General features: G+C 44.9%; 1 protein-coding gene across 8 annotated transcripts in view; it reads left to right on the top strand.

Annotated features, from left to right (window-relative positions):
- LOC135971352 (SH3 domain and tetratricopeptide repeat-containing protein 1-like) overlaps nt 1-20,025 on the top strand; it is a 52,232-nt gene that overhangs the window by 18,128 nt on the left and 14,079 nt on the right. For 2 of the 8 annotated variants that reach the window (XM_073993924.1, XM_073993925.1), the window contains exon 1: nt 8,026-8,073. The exons of 4 other annotated variants lie outside the window; for them this stretch is intronic. In XM_073993924.1, coding sequence (XP_073850025.1) covers nt 8,047-8,073 — 27 coding nt within the window. In that variant the 5' untranslated portion in view covers nt 8,026-8,046. Of the gene's footprint in view, nt 1-8,025; nt 8,074-8,209; nt 8,421-20,025 lie in introns of those variants that run through there. 2 more of the 8 variants (XM_065546532.2, XM_065546529.2) reach the window with 2 other exon arrangements.

The raw sequence follows: 20,025 nt of genomic DNA, 5'->3' as shown, positions 1-20,025 counted from the left end.
TTGGGACTGGCTGCTTTTTCCTTCCCCTCCTCTCCCTCCTATTTTGCCACCACCCCCACTTTTTAAAAATTTCTTATTAAAAATTAAGCAATTATTTTGGTTTCCTTTATTCGCTATTCCTTTCTAATCGCATGCAGAGTGAGCCTAGGACAGTGGAAAGGAAAGTTGTACTTAGCTTCAGATGATCCTACCAGTCCCGCATTGAGGGGCTTCCGCCAGGCAGCATCGTCAAGTGGCGTTGAGGTTCTCCTTTCAGTCCTCAGCGTTAACCAGCAGAGGCAGGTGGTACTTATTCCTGGTTAATGTTGAGGAAGTTGAGCTCAAAGTGGCTAAGGGAACTTCCCAAAGTCACATAGGAAGTAGCAGAGTAGAACCAAACACAGATTGTCTCTGAATCAGGCAGGTCGTCCGATTCCAAAATGGGCTCTTAATTTTTGGAGGTCAAAAAGCTGAACAGACACAGATATTTCTTTTTTTTTTTTTTTTTTTTTTTCTTTTTGAGCTAGGGTTTTGCTCTGCTGCCTAGGCTGGTCTAGGCTCAAGCTGTCCTCCTGCCTTAGCGTTCTGAGTGCTGGGCTTACAGGTTTGTGTCACCACACCCAACCGAACAGACATTTCTTGAAAGAAGACATACAAATGGCCAAAAAATATGTGAAAAAAATGTTCAGTATCACTTACAATCAGAGAAATGCAAATCAAAACCGCAGTGAGGTATCATCTCACCGATTAGGATGGGTATTATCAAAAAGACAAAAAATAACAAGTGCTGGCAAGGATATGGAGACAAGGGAGCTCTTACAGGGTGTAGGGGGGTGTAAACTAGAGCAGCTGGCTGGGCGCGGGGTGCACGCGGACATCCCAGCACTTTGGGAGGCCGAGATGGGCAGATCACCTGATGTCAGGAGTTTGAAACCAGCTTGGCCAACATGGTGAAACCCCGTCTCTACTAAAAACACAAAAATTATCTGGGCATGGTGGATCACACCTGTAATCCCAGCACTGTTGGGCGACTGAGGTGGGCGGATCACTTGAGGCCAGGAGTTCAAGACCAGCCTGGCCAACGTGGTGAAACCGCATCTCTACTAAAAAATACAAAAATTTGCCAGGTGCAGTGGCAGGCGCCTGTAATCCCCGCTACTCAGGAGGCCGAGGCATGAGAACCACTGGAACCCGGGAGGCGGATGCTACAGTGAGCGAGCCGAGATTGCACCACTATACTCCAGCTTGGGCAACAGTGAGACTCTGTCTCAAAGAGAAAAATGAAAAAGAGTAAGAGTAAGCTAGGGCACCCACTATGGCAAACAGTATGGAAGTCCCTCAGAAAACTGCAAATGAAATTACAGTGTGATCCAGCAGTCCCACTACAGTGTAGATACCCAAAGAAAAGGAAATCAGTGTTGGAGGGGCATCCACACCTCTGTGTTTCCTGCAGCACTGTTCACCATAGCCAAGGTATGGAATCAGCCTCGGTGTCCAACAGCAGATGATGGATAGAGAAAATGTGGTCTTTATACACAGTGGAGTACTAGTCAGCCATAACACAGGATGAAGTCCTGTTATTCTCAACAATGTGGATGGAACTGGAAGATATTATGTGAAATAAGCCAGGGACAGAAAGTTACACAGCATATATTCTCTTATGTGGAAGGCAAAAGGAGTGGATCTCATGGAAGTTGAAAGTAGACAGAGGATCCTAGAGCGTTGGAAGGGTGGGGGAAGAGGGAGATAGGGAGAAATTTGTTAAAGGATGCAAAATTAGAGCTGGATAGGAGTAAGTTCTAGTGTTTTATAACATAGGACGACTATAGTTAACAAGAATATATAGTTTCAGGCTGGGCACCATGGCTCATGTATGTAATCCTAGCACTTTGGGAGGCTGAGATGGGTGGATCACCTGAAGTCAGGAGTTTGAGAGCAGCCTGGCCAATGTGGTGAAACCCCATCTCTACTAAAAATACAAAAATTAGCCGGGCATAGTGGTGGGTGCCTGTAACCCCAGCTACCAGGGAGGCCGAGGCAGGAGAATAGCTTGAACCTGGGAAGCAGATGTTGCAGTAAGCTGAGATCACACCACTGCACTCCAGCCTGGGCAACAGAGCAAGACTTTGTCTCACAAAAAAAAAAAAAAAAAAAAAAAGAATATATAGTTCCAGATAATTGGAGGAAGGGTATTGAACGTTACCAACACAAAGAAATGATAAATGTTTGAGATGGTGGATATGCTAATTACGCTGATCACATAAATTACATGTAATATAACATCACTATGTGTACTCCATACATATGTAGAGTGCACAATTATGTGTCAATTTAAAAAGAAAAAGCTGAACTTAGATTGCAATGGCTAAGTAGTTAGCTTTTTCATATTTTTGATATAGACCCGGGGCATTTATTTTAAGTAAACTACCCTTGGCTTCAGGAAATGTTTAGTATTTGAATTTTAGCCTTGCATTTTATTATACAGAGAAGTAAAACTGTAGGCTTGCTTTAGATACAGTCACAGGGGTTTGCCGTGATGACTTTTTGTGTAATGAGGGGGAAATATACCTTAATTAATAGGCATACATGCTCATTTTTCTCCCTCGTACACATTTTTAGTTGTTGTCCAGGCATTGTGATACTTATGTAAACAGTATGTGATATCTTAGGTAGGAATCAGAATTTTAAGGTAAGAATACTTAGAGTTATATATTTTTCAAGCTTTCAAAGTGGACATTTTACATGTCTATTATATAACTGTAATTAAATTTTCAGAAAGACAATACCTGTCTCATATGGGTGATGCTCTAGCATGTTTTGTTTGTTTGTTTCTTTCTTTTCTTTTGTTTTGTTTTGTTTTTTTTTTTTTTTGGAGACAGTGTCTCACTTTCTCCCAGACTGGAATGTAGTGGTGCAATCATGGCTCACTACAGCCTCAGCCTCATAGGCTCGAGAGATCCTCCCACCTCAGCCTCTCAAGTAGCTGGGACCACAGGTGTACAACACCATGCCCAGCTAATGTTTAAAATTTTTTGCAGAGACAGGGCCTCCCTCTGTTGCTCAGGCTGGTCTGGAATTCCTGGGTTCAAGTGATTCTCCTGCTTCATTCTCCCAAAGTGTTGTGATTACAGTCATGTGCCACTGCCTGGCCGCATATAAGTGGGATGATGACTTTAGCCTAGGAGTTCCACACCAGCCTGGGAACATGGCTCAAGACCCTGTCTCTACAAGAACTAAAAAAATTAACTGGTCGTGGTGGTACCTGCCTGTGGTCCCAGCTACTCCAGGAGGCTGAGGCAGGAGGATAACTTGAGCCCAGGAGTCAAAGCTGCAGTGAGCTCTGTTCTTGTCATTGCATTCCAGCCTGGGTGACAGAGTGAGACCTTGTCTCTTAAAAAAAGTTAATGGCTACCTGATTATTCATAGGAAAAAAACCTGAACTCTGATCTAAACCTTATACCTCGTACAAAAATTAACTCAAAATGGATCATGGACTAAAATGTACAGTGCAAAATAAAGATGAAAAGAGGAGCTAGAGACTGGGAGAAACTATTTGCAAACCAGATGTCTGATAAAGGACTCATATCTATAATATATAAAGAACTATCAAAATTCAGCAGTGAAACCAAATCATCTACTTTGAAAATGAATAAAAGACCTGAAGAGGCATTTCAGATAACATATAAGCACAGGAAAAGATGTTCAACATCATGAGCCATCAGAAAAATGCACACTAAAGCCACATCACTATACACCTATCAGAATGCCTAAAATAAAAGGTAGTAACAAGACCAATGCTGGTGAGGATGCAAGGAAATGGGATCACTCACACTTGGCTGGTGGGAATGGAAGATGGTACAGCCATTCTGGAAAACAGCTGACAGTTTCTGAAAAAACTAAATGTGCAATTGCCATAGGATGCAGCAGTCACATTCATGGGCAGTTATCCCAGAGAAATGAAGACTTATGTTCACACAAAAGCCTTTATGTATCTGTTCATAGCAGCATTATTTATAAAGGCTAGAAACTGGAAACAGCCTGGAAACTGCTCAGCAGGTGAATGGTTAAACAAACTGGTGCACCCAGGCCCCAGATACCACTCTGCAGTAGTTAATGACATCGTTGTTCATCAGTCTTTCAAACTAGAAACCACTATCATGCTTAATCCCCTTTTTTCCATCCTGGGTCTGAGTGGACTTCATTTTGCATTTCTTTCCAATGCATTTTCCCTCTGTCCTTTCTGGTTGCGCCTCATGCCTCATTTGAACTATTGTAAGAGCCACTGAATTGTTTCTCTGCCTCATCATGGAATCCTTTCTACACTTGATGCCCCGCATTGTCATTGGAACAATCTTTCCAAAACATGAACAAACTAACTTAAAGGAATATCCCACGTAGCCTTCCAAATAAGTATAAGCTTTCTGTTAGAAGTTTTACTTCTTGTCTATAGGGAACCCCAGAACTCTAGAGAGACGGATTTGCTGTCTGCATTTTAAGATCAGGCAGAAATCCCTGGAGGGGCCCATGTGGAATATTGGCACAAATACTGGTTGTAGAATCAGAAGCCCTCATATCCTGGTTCTAACACCAGCTGGATGTTCTTGGGAAAGTTTTGGTTTCATAACCTCAGAAACTCCATTTCTTAAGAAATGGAGATGAGGAAGCTTACTGAAGGGATCACACAAGGCTGCTGGGAGGAGCGGATGAGGGGCTTGGTGAAAATGCTGTGTAATCCATGAAGCCCGTTATATGTGTGAGAAGTGGAGCTGTGTGAATAGCGGTTCTGGAATCACTGTATGAAAACGATGGAAAGCACATTCATATTTCTGCCTGATGATACCACTGGGCACCTGTGTTGTACATGCCTGCAACATGAGTGAGGCCCGGGTCAGTACGGCTCACAGTTTGGTTTTCATGCAGTTAGAAAGGCCCGAGAGGACCCTTCCCCCCTCCAGCTGTAGGAAGGAGGTGGCTGTCTCCTGCCTATATTTGGTGGAATTGTCTGTGGTTCCTTAGGGACAGGAATGCAGGGAGTGGGGGGGGAGAAAGCCGGCCTGACTGCTCGCTAGTCAGCCTTCCCCCACGGAGGAGTGGAGGGGTCATTTCGTGGTAACCTGCCACGTCTTTCTTAACCCATCTGCTCTTAGAAATGACCAGCATGACAAGTAAAAGACCCGTTAGAGACAGATGGGCTGTGTGTCCCCTGCGTTTATGGCTTTGTGGCCTCAGAGCTGTCAGGACTCGATAGCTTTCTGGGGAATGCTGGGTCAGCCAAGGGGCTGAAAATAGTGAGAGGAAGAAAATTCCCCCTCGCTGCTCTGCTCTGGGAGTGGTTACTGAGGAGAGCAGCATGGAGAGCCCAGCCGTGGGGTCCCTCTCAAGCACGCCCTCACCGCAGTGGGAATGCAGGTCTCAACCTCCCTAGGCCTCCGTGATTTTCGTCTGTCACATACTCACCTCCAGCAGGGATGTCTATGGTGATGAGATGAGGGAGCATCATAGCAGATGTGGCACTTAGTAGGCTTGCGATGAGTGGACGCTGGCGTCAGTGGAACAGGAGACTGGGCGCTGCGTGTGGACGCACTCACGTGCTGGTGGCATGGGTGGACAGAGGAGAGAGGGACGCTCTGCCATTCTCCTTTTGGCCTGTCACCCCCGCTGTTTTGAACAGAATCCCTGAGTGTATTCTGTTGCCCCAGTCAACTTGGTAGGCTGATTGCTCAGTTTTCTGCTTCCACATTTGATTTCTTATGAATGGGAAAAGGAATACTTCAGTTACTTTTCTGGTTGATGGCATATATTCCTTGATATCACCTTAATGCTTTTTAATTTCTATGTATTTTGGATTCTGGAGCTTGCCTGACATCTGTGGTTTTATGCCTCACCCTCTCGCGTAACTGTTGGCCACACCAGGACCAGAGAGAAGTGACCAGACCGATTGGTAGCAGGGCTAGGACTGGAATTCCCCAGCCTTTTGGCACCCAGCAGGCTCTGTTTTCTGTATTGCACTGCTCTTCCCTATTTCGACCCCTGTTAGGACAGTGGATGTGAAATGTAGCTGGGCGCTTTTGGGGGTGTGTTAGGAGTGTGGCAGATGCCTCAGACTGGCATTTCCCCCTGATTCTGAATTCTCATGGCTCAGAGTCAGTCTCTAGGCTACGGACCGGGAAGATACAGGAAGTTGTTTTGTGTGGCAAACTTTGCCTGGGCATTTTTTTCACCCGGCAATTTATTTGGTTTGGACTGGAATAAATCTCTGATATTGGTTTCTTTGCCAATATTATTAGGGAGTCGAGCCTGACTTGTTAACTTAGCCCGATTCGTAGTGCTTAGAATCTCAGTGAGTGTGTGTTGAACTGAGCGGAAGTGTGAGAACATCTTGGATAGTGGTTTGCAAACCTAGCTGCATCTGGGGGGCTGTGAAAAAAGCATGCGTGCTTACTCCAGACCAGTTGAAATAGAATCTGCAGGAATGGAGCCTGGGCAGCTATAGTGCTGTTAAAAACCGATATACCATAAAGGTTGAGATCCACTGATCCACAGTGAATTGGAGTCCTGGATCATAGACATGCCTTATGCTTTCACCAGCTTAGAATGGTTCTTGTGCTTTAGAACTGTGAAAAAAAGTGTTATGCAAACAAATGTGGAAATAGCCTAAATGCCACCTCCTGTTACTACCTGCCATGAAGTATATTTACCAGTTATTCACTCTATTCTGATCTCTACCCGTTCCACCTTTTCTTCATGGAACAATGATTTGACAGTTGGTTATGCAGAACCAGAGTAAGTGTAGTTTGATTGGCGGGAAACAATTTTGGGTATGAAGTACTCTTTAGGCATTTATTGAACTCTTGTTTGTACCACTGCTGTGCTGGACAGTTTATAAATATTCCTTCTTTAAACAAGGCCTATGGAGTCAGGCTGCCTGCGTCTTGCTAACTAGCTGTGTCATCTGGGGCAAGTTTTTAAGCTTATATAAACCTGACTTTCAGCTATGAAATGGGATGACAAGGAGTCATTATCATCTCACAGGATTGTGCAAATGTGTGTGTAAAGTGCTTAGTTTGGTGCCTAACACATAGTAACTACTCAGTAAAGTTATTATTACACCATCATCATCATATTTAAATGTAAATATTAAGAGCTAATAAATTTGTAAAGGTAGTATATACCCTTACGCCTTGAACCAAAGACTAGTTTAGTTTTAAGTGGTTGGGTTAATTTATCACTTAAATATTAGCCTCTTGAATACCTTGAATTTCAATTGAACGTAGCCAGAGGATTTCATAATTGGACTGTTGCCTCTGGAAGTTGGAGCTTTGTTTGGTTGGTTGGTTTCACTTCCTACACTAAGCATGTGGCTGTGTGCATCTTTATGGTGACTTCCGGTACTGGGGAATCAAAGCTTCATTCGCTTCTTTGGAGGAGATGATCTTATGCCATATGAAGCACTCAGACTTCGTTAACTATGTACCATCCAGACAAGACCAGGTGCTTCCCATGGCAGCCTGTCCTTTTCTTAGCTCTCTCATCAATCTAGCCTGTTCCTTCTATTCCTCTTTCTATTAGAACTCCTCTTCGAACAAGGAATGTTGTTTTGTCACTGCTAGGTCCCCAGCAATTAGTAATGCCTAGCACATACTAGGTGCCTCCTGAATGTTAATAGGTGATAATCTAGCAGAACACAAGATAAATCCGCAGGTTGAGATTTAAGCTGTGTGGTATGAACGCTGCATTGGCAAACTTATTGAATTAATTTTGTTAATACAAGTTTAACATGTCTTAGTAACTGACTTAGTTCAGTAATCATTTACTGAGTGTCTTCTAGGCCAGACATTTTTGTTAATACAAGTTTAACATGTCTCAGTAACTGACTCAGTTCAGTAATCATTTACTGAGTGTCTTCTAGGCCAGACATTTTTGTTAATACAAGTTTAACATGTCTTAGTAACTGACTTAGTTCAGTAATCATTTACTGAGTGTCTTCTAGGCCAGACATTGGGGACAGAAAGGTAATAATATATGATCCCTGCCTCATGCACAGGAAGTCTAGTGTGATGGACAGACATGTGCCAATGGCTGCCATGGAATATGGTGAGTATTAAGATAAAGGGGCACCCTGTGTGCCCTTGGAGCACAGAGCAGGGCTTGTGTTATGGGAACATGGGCTGCATGTGAAAACACAATTTAAATTAATTTTCTTTTTTCTTTTTTTTTTTTTTTGAGACAGAGTCTTGCTTTGTCATCCAGGCTGGAGTACAGTGGTGTGATCTTGGCTCACTGCAACGTGCTCCCCCCAGGTTCAAGCGATTCTCGTGCTTCAGCCCCCCGAGTAGCTGGGATAACAGGTGTGCACCACCATGCCTGGTTAATTTTTGCATTTTTAGTAGAGATGGAGTTTCACCATGCTAGCCGTGCTGGTCTTGAACTCCTGACATCAGGTGATCCTCCCATCTCGGCCTTCCAAAGTTCTGGGATTATAGGCATGTATGTGTTCATCCTTTTAAATATCTGCGGGTAGCACTTAACTTTAAATGGGTACTAATTAAACTATTGAATGACTTTAGTATGGATTGAATGACTTTGCTCGGTCCTCATTTTTAATTTCCTTCATTAGAGGAAAAAAAAAAATGCAGGTTGAATATCCCTCATCCAAACTGCTTGGAATCAGAAGTGTCTCAGATTTTTTTGCATTTTTGGATTTTTGAATATTTGTATTGCACTTGCTGGTTGAGCATCCTGAATTCAAAAATCCAGAATCTGAGCTGCTCCAATCAACATTTCTTTGAGCGTCACGTCGGCACTCAAAAAGTTGTGGATTTCGGAGTTTCTGGTTAGGGAGACTCATCCTATATGGGTGCTGGATTGTCACAGGATTTCTGGACCAGAGGTTAAGTGACTAGGCTTTGGTTTCCGCTTTGTTCCTAAGCAGGCTGTTTTCTTCCATAATCTCAGCTTTAGATCCCCTGGTTGTCAAAGAAGGGGATGGGCCATTGATGTTTACGGCCTCTGTTAGTTCTGACTTGGAGACACCTGGCTTCAGTTCACCTTCCTTAGGAGTGGACAAAGAATATGGGAATTTTGAAATTGTTAGTCAACATCTACAGGGTCATTGCAGCCTGGTTTTAGGTAAAGGCAATCTTTAGTGAGCCCAGGGAGAAGCACTGGTTTAGCTGTCAGCTGAGAGGGGTAAGCGGTCCTATTAAATTTTCTCTGTGTTAGTGAAAGCATTGTTAAGGGTCACAGCATTAGTGGAGCTCGCTGGAAAGAGGAGGGGAACTCACTGTTACAGGTTATATTGAATGTCTTTTCAGTCACTAAATGCTTTTTATGATATGTTTTTCAGGATTTCAGTGTTGTATGATTTCTCTGTATTAAGCACAGGAAATTAAACATCAGCAAAAAAGAATGCTCTTTCTTTATTTTTTTTTTCTTAGAGATGGAGTTTCGCTCTTGTCCCTCAGGCTGGAGTGCAGTGGCGTGATCTCAGCTCACTGCAACCTCGGCCTCCTGAGTTCAAGCGATTTTCCTGCCTCAGCCTCCCGAGTAGCTGGGATTACAGGTGCCCGCCAGCATGCCCGGCTAATTTTTGTATTTTTAGTACAGACGGGGCTTCGCCATATTGGCCAGGCTGTTCTTGATCTTCTGACCTCAGGTGATCCTCTTGCCTCGGCTTCCCAAATTGCTGGGATTACAGGCATGAGCCACCACGCCTGGCCTTGAATGTTCTTTCTATGGGAATCTACAAAAGCCAGCTTTTGAGCCTAGTAGCAGAAAACCTCTTCTTCATTGTTTAGCTGTGCTGTGAGCTTGGAGGAGGGCTTCAAGCCCAGCTGAAAAAGCTGTAGTATTTTATGTCAGTGGCTGTCTTGGAGAACTTAATGAGCACTGGGCTGGAGTGATACTGTCAGAGTTCCTGAGCTGTTTGAGGCTCTCAAAGCCTAGATACTGGGGTTGCCCAAATACATCAGCTGGACTCACTATTTCTCTCGGGAGTCGGGGGGTGGAAAATGCTGTTGTCTTAACTCTGCTCTTAATTTTACAGTGCTGTTATTAATGGTAAGAATGATTTCATACGTTTGTATTTTGCTTCGTAATTCACAGAGAATTTAAAAATCCATTATCTGATTTTATTCCCTCAGCAGTTCTGTGAAAAAGGCAGAGCAGTTTTCATATCTTCTGTTTTCCCGTGATTCTCTTGTGGCTCACAGAAGCTAAGAGCCTTCACCAAGGTCATAGGGTGAATGAGTTGCAGAGCTGGGAGTAGAGGCTCAGGCTTCTAGTGACCCTGTTTCTTCCTTGATAGCTCGCTCTGGTGGCGCTATGCTCAGGTAACTGCGCATGCTCGGTTTGGTCTTTCGTAAATCCCTGCCCCATTTTGGGGGAGGTTCTTGGGATGCTTCTATTCATTTTGGAGCATTTAAGTATCTTGTCCTCTCTCCCTCCTCCCAGATGCATGGGCATTTCTGCAGGCCCCCAGGCTGGCCCTTGTGAGTGGGAGTGTCTCCTGCCTGCACGTTGCTTGCATGCCCCCTTCTGAAGGTGCTCTTCCCCGCATGGAGCCCCCTCGTGCCTGCCTTCACACTGCAGGCTGTTCGGTAAATGTTACTGACTCAGCATCGTTGTTTTCTAGAAATGAGACGGGGTATGGAGGCCAAGTTCTTTTCTGTTTGAAGGCTGCCATGGTATCATCTTGCCTTCCCCGTGTGTGCTCCTTGAGGGTGTCGCTGTGCTGCCGTCATCTGTGTTCCCTAGGGTGCCTCCCTTGGAGTCCCAGCCGTAGCAGACATGCAGTCAGTGCTCATGGCCTAAATAAGAGGAAGGCCAACGGAGCCATTAAATCTGGAAAATGACAAGTGAGGGAAAGGAATTTTTATTGAAGGCTTGTGAAAAAGAATCTTTTTAGAAAAGTTGACCTGTTTCTTAGCTGGAGCTGAATTTCAGCTCAGAAAAGCAGCTGTGTGCCCAGAGGGCTTTGGGATTTCAGTTTGGACAGATGAATTTAATTTGTTGTTGAATTATCCTTTTGTAGTTTTATTAGACCTTTCTCCCAAATGGAATCGATTTTTCTATAAAAGTCTCACTTCCTTTTTGAGAAGTGTAACACTAATTGTATGGGATGGTCTCCCAAAAGATTACCTGCCAGGAACCAAACACACTGCCTCAGACTCAGGCCCCTGGTTTCTGCCTGTGCAGCTGCAGGGGAGAGACGCACGCTCGAACTGAAATCAAGACGCATGTCTGCATCTTCTCTTTCTTTACTGCTGTTTCGGCTCTGAGCTGGCCTGCCTTCAACATCTAGGAGCTTGGTGGGTGTAGACACATTACGGTATGGAGGAGGGATATGGTGTTGCAACAGCCAGGAGACTCACTGAAGTCTCTGTTCTCTTCCTGCTCACTGCTCTGACTTTGTACAAGTCGCATTTGTAGGGCTGTGCACAGTGGTTTACACCTGTAATCCCAGCACTTTGGGAGGCCGACCTGGGAGGATCTCTTGAGCCCAGAGTTCGGAACCAGTCTGGGCAACATGGTGAAACCCCATCCCTACAAAAAATAAAAATTAAAAAATTAGCCAGGTGTGGTGGCTCATGCCTGTAATCCCAGCTACTGGAGAGGCTGAGGTGCGAGAATCACTTGAGCCCGGGAAGTCGAGGCTGCAGTGAAACATCATTACGCCACTGCACTCCAGTCTGGTCAGAGCAAGACCCTGTCTCAAAAAAAAAAAAAAGAAAAACAAACAAACAGAAACCCATTAGTAATAGTGGCAGTAGTTAACTTTTGAAAGTTTGGAGAAAAGTTCCTAAATAACCTGTGACCATGGACAACTTACTTAGCCTTTCTATGACTCAGTTTCCTCATCTATGAAAAATGAGAGAATATGGTACTGATCTTACCGGATTTCAATGAGAACTAAACGAGATCAAACTCAGAGCCTGGCACCTCGTGAGTGCACACTCAATGTTATTATTTCAACATTTTAGAGGAAAAAGAATGCTAATGGGTCATTATGGCTAAACATAGTCTATCACTGGTGTTACTCATGGTATTGGAAGGAACTTGAATTCCATATAGATAGTGTGATGGAGAAAGTATTTTGGGCATTGGCAGCATTTATTCAAAGAACAAAGGACGTGTCTGTCCTGTGTGGAGAGCTGTTTCCGCTTGTTTCTTTAAATGCTATGGGAAAAGCAGTCGGCCCTGTGCTCTCTGCCGGACAGCTTCAGTCTCCATGTATTGATTTGGCCAATTGTCGCTCGCTGTCATCATGGCAGCAGCAGTTGAAGGGACAGCTTGTCTTGATTTGCATTTTTGTGTGTTCGTGCTATTTATAGACAATTAAGACATGGAAGCCTGTTTATGGCAAGCTGGCAAATTCAGCAAAACATGGAAAAACCTGTTAGCACAGTTTGCACGTGTGCGGGCACAGAGCAGCCAAATAAACACACACGTTTTCCTGTACTTTAAAAATCCTCTGGGGAAAAAAAAAAAAAAAAGACATTAAACCATTGCCCAGATGGCTTACAGAGCTAGAGCTTTCTCCTTGAAGTACATGAGTATGGCTGTCAGATATCTGAAACCCAAAGCCATCTTAAAACATCACCATAATTTTGATGCTACCCCTACCCACCGTTTTTTTCCATTTGTAAGGTAAAAGGATCCAGGAAGGAAAGTATCAGCTTACAAAGGCTTTTGTTACAATTAATCGTTCACGTTCTTTCTTTTGGTATCTTATTCTCTGTTTACATTTTATTTTTATTTTTACTTTTTTTGAGACAGAGTCTTGCTCTGTCACCCAGGCTGGAGTGCAGTGGCACGACCTCGGCTCACTCCAACCTCTGCCTCCCAGGTTCAAGTGATTCTTGTGCCTCATCTTCCTGAGTAACTGGGATTACAGGTGTGTGCCACCACGTCCAGCTAATTTTTATGTTTTTAGTAGAGACAGAGTTTCGCCGTATTGGTCAGGCTGATCTTGAACTCCTGAACTCAGATGATCTGCCTGCCTCAGTCTCCCAAAGAGCTGAGATTACAGGTGTGAGCCACCGTGCCCGGCCGCTGTTTCCATTTTGTAACGCTAGCATCACCCCAGTGTAGGGTGGCTAGGGGTATTCTTCTTTCCTGTTTCCTGGTGTATTTTCCTCTACAGCATTGATCACTCTTTAACATACTTTTTGGTTGTCTGTCTCTACCTACAAAAATATGTATGTTCCTTGTTATATCACCAGTGCCTGGCACGTAGTTAGTCAGTCAATATTTGTTGAATGAATGAATGAATGAATGAATGGGCTAAAAGAACCTTCTTCTTCTTTCTTCTGGCACTTCACACCAAATGCTTTTGGAAAATGCTATGTGAACAGGGATCATAAGCAGGAGAGGTTACACACATTGCTGGGGGATCGCCCATCATCCTCAGATACTTGTCTGGAAGGAGGTGGAGTACTTGAGTAGAAATGATACAAGATAACTTCTTCAGGAAATCAGCCAAGTGTCACAGCTTTTCACATAGGCGTGTGATATTTGCGTATGTGTGTATGAAGAGCTGTCGTGGCCTAGAATCACGGGCCTTTAGATCCCTTGTACAGATAGAAAAGTAAAGGCCGAGGCCCAGGAATGCTGCAGGCCACCGAGGTAGAGTCCCTGTCTGCCCTTCTCAGTGCCCGGTCACTTCTCACTGCACTCCCCTCTTTACTGCTAAAGCCACTTTCCCTGACTCTGAATGTGTAACCACGAGGGAGAAAAATGTACTCCAGGCTCACAGTTTGTGGAGAAAAAGCCCAGCAGCTGAAAATCATGTTGACGAAGTTTGTACCTAGAAAAAGTGGCCATTTCTATAGTGTCTTTAAATTTCCCTGTTTCTCATACATTTTATAAACAAGACAGTAGAAGGAGATTTGGGGACAGCAACTTTAGAACAAGGGGGAAAAAAATCAAACCTAGAACATTCCAGTTTCTGTTTTCTTCTCAGTTTAGGGCTGAGGCACTTTAGCTTCCTGTCTAAGGGACCACTCAAATCTGATTAGAAGCCATTGTGGGCTGGTAATTATCCGTAATTTTAGGAAGACAGATGCAGCACCAACTCTGTTCTCTAATAGCAGGCTTATTAATTTTATATTTGCATGGCAGGAGAAGCAGATGGCAAGGTGGGATAAGCGTCCAGATGCTTGGTCATTGATAGCTTTTTACTTCCACGTATCACATGGGGATTTGGGACCCAGGAGGCCTGCTGAGAACTGATGATTATCTGTCCCTTAACCAGCTAGGTTCTTTTTAATCCTGAGCTCAGAAAGATTGCTCCTACTGCAGCCAGGGAAGACAGGTGGTTGACTGGTTAGAAATCATGGCAGGTTATTTTCTCCAGTTGGCAAGCAGAGCTATCAAAAAGTTGTCTTCTCTATTGTATTTCAAATCTGGGTGTTTAAAAAATTGTGTAAGCAAATTAAGCATTTATTTAATGGTAGTTGTGTGTGTTCTTGATGCGAATGAGAGGTGCATTCCCTTGTAAAATCCCTGGGACACTGTAGGAGGACGTGAGCCTTAGAACCGAAGTTGGTTTTCTAGATAATCATGTAGACATGATGATGCTGAGCACCAGACAAAGATGTTGATTGAAGTGATTTAAAAAAATTTTCTGAGTTCAGAGTTTACACCAATATTTAGAAAATCAGCAAAGGAACTTGGAGGAATGTTCTCAGGCATCCAGTTCAGCCCCCTACCCACATTGTCATAAACTCCGAGTGTGTGTACAGGGAGGCGCATTCCTTTCTGTTCTCATCACAGATCCTTCCCTGGCTCTGCACCTGCCTGTCATGTACGTCCGTGTGAAGAGACCACCAAACAGGCTTTGTGTGAGCAATAAAGCTTTTTAATCACCTGGGTGCAGGCGGGCTGAGTCCTAAAAGAGAGTCAGTGGAGGGAGATAAGGGTGGGGCCATTTTATAGGATTTGGGTAGGTAAAGGAAAATTACAGTCAAAGGGGGGTTGTTCTCTGGTGGGCAGGAGTGGGGGTCACAAGGTGCTCAGTGTGGGAGCTTTTTGAGCCAGGATGAGCCAGGAAAAGGAATTTCACAAGATAATATCATCACTTAAGGCAAGAACCGGCCATTTTCACTTCTTTTGTGGTGGAATGTCATCAGTTAAGGCCGGACAGGGCATTTGCACTTCTTTTGTGATTCTTCAGTTACTTCAGGCCATCTGGGCATATATGTGCAAGTCACAGGGGATGCGATGGCTTGGCTTGGGCTCAGAAGCCTGACATTGCCCTCTTCCCTACCTTCCCTACCTTTTCCCTCCTGTGCGGTTCTCTCACAAAGTGAATGGCCTCAGCCACAGCTTCTCTGCAGCTGCATCAGACTGTGGCAACTGGAGTGGTGGCTGCTGCAGGGCCTGCTGTCCCCACGGAGCCCAGTCTTGCTTGCCACTACAACCTGGTCACCATTTTGCCCTGAAAGTATGTAATTCTACAGAATGTGAGCCCACATGCTGGGGATGGAGGCGTCTTTATCACGGTGTGCTCTGCATATTTTAATCTTGGGTGGAAAGTATGGAAAAGTATGTGATACCTGTGGTTTGATGTCAGAAGGACGTTGTGAACTTGATGTGGACTGAGGATGTTAAGGTGCAACAGGCACCCCGGCTTCATTAAATGAGACTTCCCCGTCTCCCTGCCAGGCACACACAGGTGTATGGCCATGCCTTATGTGTTATCCTTATCTAGAGTGTGCCTTGTTGTCATGCTTAAAATTACATGATGATATTCTGCCTCATAGAGTAGGTCCCAAACCGCATTCAACACAGAAATGTACTCTTGCTATTGTACATAGAAAGTGCTTTCATATACCAAGTGGGAGAGCAGTCCTAAAATCTGGGCTGGAATCGCAGAAGGAAGGCATTGGAAAGCAACAGATTCCCTAATCCGAAGCTGATTTTTGATGAACCTAGAAACAGGACCAAGAGAAGTGAATTTGCCTAAGGCCCTGACAGTGTCTCACGGTAGCATCTGAACCTAGCAGTTTCTTGACCTATTTCTTTAAATGATTAGTCATGCTTCCTCTGATTCCTATATAAACATTCATTTATATAATGTTCATTCTTCATTCATTCTTTTATATTCATTTATATAATGTTCCTCATTCATTCTTTTGTTTCAGTGAATTATTGCAGTGCTACCACGAAACAGTATTTGAGTCAAAATGTGGCAGTGTTGATCCCTTTCCAAGGATTTTAGTTGCACAGTTTTTCAAAGCTGTGCTAGCAGTTTCTTGTTGGTTGCAAGGTGTCCTTTCAGAAGCCAATTGTGTGGTGTATTTATGTTGATTGTTGGAGGTAGTTTGGTTAGAACCTACTTCGAGTGGCTGGCGTGGGCCTGGGGGACAGTGACAGCTGCCTGCTTCATGGGCAGAGATGAAGTAATTGCTTCCTGGGAAGTACCATCCTCCTGGCCACACTCTCCAGCCCATTTCGTTTGTGTTGGTTTCCTTGGCATCTGCACGTTTCTGGCTTCATGTGAGTCTCATTTATTTTAGCGTATGACTTCAGGCTGTGGGGAAGAATGGCCATTTTAGCAAAGAGATGCACACAAAGGAACAACTGGCTAAATGTGAGTGAAGACATTCTTAGGGGGGGTTTCATTTCTTTTATTCTGTGACAGGCAGTCTGGCAAGCCGTCTGGACACGTGGCCTGCGCTGTCACAGTTCCTCCTTGCAGGATTGCAGATGTTTGGAGATTGTAGTGATAACTGTTATTGAGAATGTCATTCTCGCAGGCTCTAGTAAGTCAGGATTTATTCAGTGTTAATTTGTTAAAGACAACTGTATTTCTAGCCAAATCCATGTTAGACGTTTCTCCTGGCATTGTTGCTGGGGGTATTCCCGTGGCTTAGTCTTAGGGAAGCACACGCCTTTGAATACTGCTGAAGCTGTGAGTACCCAAAGCGCACCGGAGTACTTTTGCCATATGAGGTGTTAGTCACTGATACACATCTCAGTCAGACCTGATGGATTCTTGACCCCTTCCTTTTTTAATTTTTTAATTTTTAATTTTTATTTTTGTTTTTTAAGAGCACAACCCCTCAGGTGGCCACCATGAATCTCTGGTGTTTTCAGTTGGCTGCAGCCTATTTGCCATCTCTGGTTCAAACATATTCAAAGCCTGATGATGCTTCCCTCTGTTGTTCTTCTGCTGTGTGACCTCCGCACCCGCAGGGTTCAAGACTGTCAGAGCTGGGAGCCACCTTCACAACTACCAGGGTTTCCAGAACCTCCTTCTTCTAGCCCTGGGGATGGAAGAGATGTCATCAGAGGTGAAGGCTTATTAGGTTTCCATGCCATTGATAACGAATGAGGAGGTTTTCTTTTATATAAGGGGAGCGTCTTATAACGTGCTTTAGTAGGGTAAAGAAGCTTTTGAGGTTTGCTTTCTCTGGAAAGATAATTTGTGATCCTGCCCTTGCTTTCAACAAAAATATAGTTTGCATACCAGTGCATTTTGTATTACTGAGCACTGGCTGACAAATGGTTCTTAACTCGTCATTCACTCAGCCACTGTTTCTTGAATGGCATATGTGTGCCAGCTGTAGTAGGAACTTGCTAGGCTCTAGGACTAACCCTTATGAAACGGGGGTCCTGGGGGAAGCAAATGCATATAAATATAAACGTTTGAGGGGATATCAGAGGGGGTGCCTATAGGTGCAAAACTTCGTTCATTCTTTGCCCCATCTAGGAGGTTTTGTGTCTTAGCAGCATGTTCCATAGCAACACATCCCTCTATCAAAATATTCATCTTATTATTTTGAAATTCTCTGCTTAGGTATGTGTTTTTCCGACTAAGTTTAGAACTGGTTAAGGACAGCCTATGGGGTATGTATTATATATATCTAAACACACACATATATTTATATATATACACATTACCAGTATAAATTTACAATATATTTATATATATACACACATATATATTTCTCCCTTTCTGTATATACACACACACACCACACACATATATGTACACACACACATATATGAAATTCTACTGCCAAGCACAGAAAGTCAAAACTAGGCAAGGATTCTTTTAGTGTTCATGAAAAAATAGATGTGCTTAGTTGAGAGCATCCTTCAGTTGCCAGGGGAAAGACAGGATGGATTCACAAATGGAGATAGTGTTTTGTTTTTGTTTTGGTTTTTGTTTTTTCTTTGTTTAACTCTTGAATTCAAAATAATCCAGACTTATGGAAAAGTTGCAAAAATAGTACAGAGAATTCCCATATACTCTTCCCTCAGATTCCCCAAACATTTCACCCCATTTGTACTTTCTCTTTCTCTCTCTGTGGATATAATTTTTTTTTTTTCTGAAATGTTTGAGAGTGGAAGGTAGAATGCAGGGTAGGGTGAAAGGTGGAAGGAGAGAGGTAGGTTGGGAGGCTTTTTTTTTTTTTTTTTAAACCTTCTGAGATGGAGTTTCGCTCTTGTCACCCAGGCTGGAGTGCAATGGCACGATCTCGGCTCACTGTAACCTCTGCCTTCTGTGTTCAAGTGATTCTCCTGCTTCAGCCTCCCGAATAGCTGGGATTACAGGCACCCACCACCATGCTTGGCTAATTTTTTGTATTTTTAGTAGAGGGGTTTCACCATGTTGGCCAGGCTGGTCTTGAACTCCTGACCTCTGATGATCCACCTGCCTTGGCCTACCAAAGTACTGGGATTACAAGCATGAGCCACTGTGCCTGGCGATTGGGAGGCTTTTGCAGTAACCCAGAGCGCTGTGATGAGGGCTGGACCTGGTTGGAAATGATGAGAAAGGTGAGAAGTGGTTAGGTCTGGCATATAGTTTGAAAGGAGAGTTTAAATGGGTTAGATGACAAGAGAGAGACGTGGCTCTGAAGGCATAGTAGCCCTTGCCCTGCTGGGCCGGATGAGACAGGCAGCCTAGGGCTACTACCGCACCCTGCGGGCGGCTCAGGACCTGGGCCAGCGGAGGAACCAGGCAGTGGTGCTGGCCAACTTCGGGACCCTGTGCCTGCACGCGGGTGCCAGCAGGCTGGCCCAGCACCACCTCCTGGAGGCCGTGCGGCTGTTCTCAAGGCTGCCCTGCAGGGAGTGTGGCCGGGACTTCACCCACGTGCTCCTGCAGCTGGGCCACCTCTGCACCCACCAGGGTCCGGCCCAGCAGGGCAAGGGCTACTATGAGTGGGCCCTTCCAGTCGCTGTGGAGATGGGCCATGTGGAGAGTGAGTGCCCCGGTTCCTCCTGTTCACCTTCCGGGGCCACTCGCATCAGGGCACACCTGGGGTTTGTGATTCAGAAACAAGTGGTGGTTTTTCCACCATCGAAAGTGCTGAGTCATGGCCAGCAGCAGATGTTGGCAAGCGCCCTGGAGACAGGCGGTTCCCATGCAAGGCCAGGCCCTCTGCCCTACTGGGGCAGCCAGCTCTTCCCAGTTTGCCCAGGGACCATGCTGCCTTGAGCACGGAAAGTCCTGCGTGCTGGGAATCCCTAGCCATAACCCTGGGATCAAGACAGGCTCTGCTGAGCTGGGACTTGGGGCCCCTCCATGAGCCAGGCCCTGAACGCCGGTTCTTGTGCCCGTCTTATCTGCTTGGTGTGTTGGCAGGCTGCGCACCTGTCATCCCACTTCACAAAGGACACGGGGCGGGTGATTGCCCGAAGCCGCAGAGCAGTTCATGCAAAAGCAGCTCGTTGTGCAGTGTGTGCCAGCCCCACGCATAAATAGGGCTTGTGGGGTCCTCGGGTGGCAGGGACTGAGCATGGGAATGTGAGTTTTAGGCCAGAGAAGCCACAAAAGGGTGAGTGGCGTGATGGCGGGGCAGCACTTGGCCCCGGGTTAGGGAAGCCTCTTAGTCTGGGACCAGAGGGTTGAGAGGATTTAATCAAGTAATAGGTGGTGGTGGAGGGGCTGGTGGTGTAGCCTGTGTGAAGGACCAGGGATAAGCTAGTGGGGGTGAGTGGTGGTGAGTGAGTGGGGGTGAGTGAGCGGGGATGAGTGAGTGGGGGTGAGTGAGTGGAGGTGTGATGGGGGTGAGTGGGAGTGTGAGCGGG

This window comes from Macaca fascicularis, chromosome 6 (assembly GCF_037993035.2).
Source record: "Macaca fascicularis isolate 582-1 chromosome 6, T2T-MFA8v1.1".
In the NCBI taxonomy this organism is placed as follows: Eukaryota; Metazoa; Chordata; class Mammalia; order Primates; family Cercopithecidae; genus Macaca; species Macaca fascicularis.
Note: the sequence above shows the minus strand (reverse complement) of the source record. Positions and strands in the feature narration are given on the sequence as shown.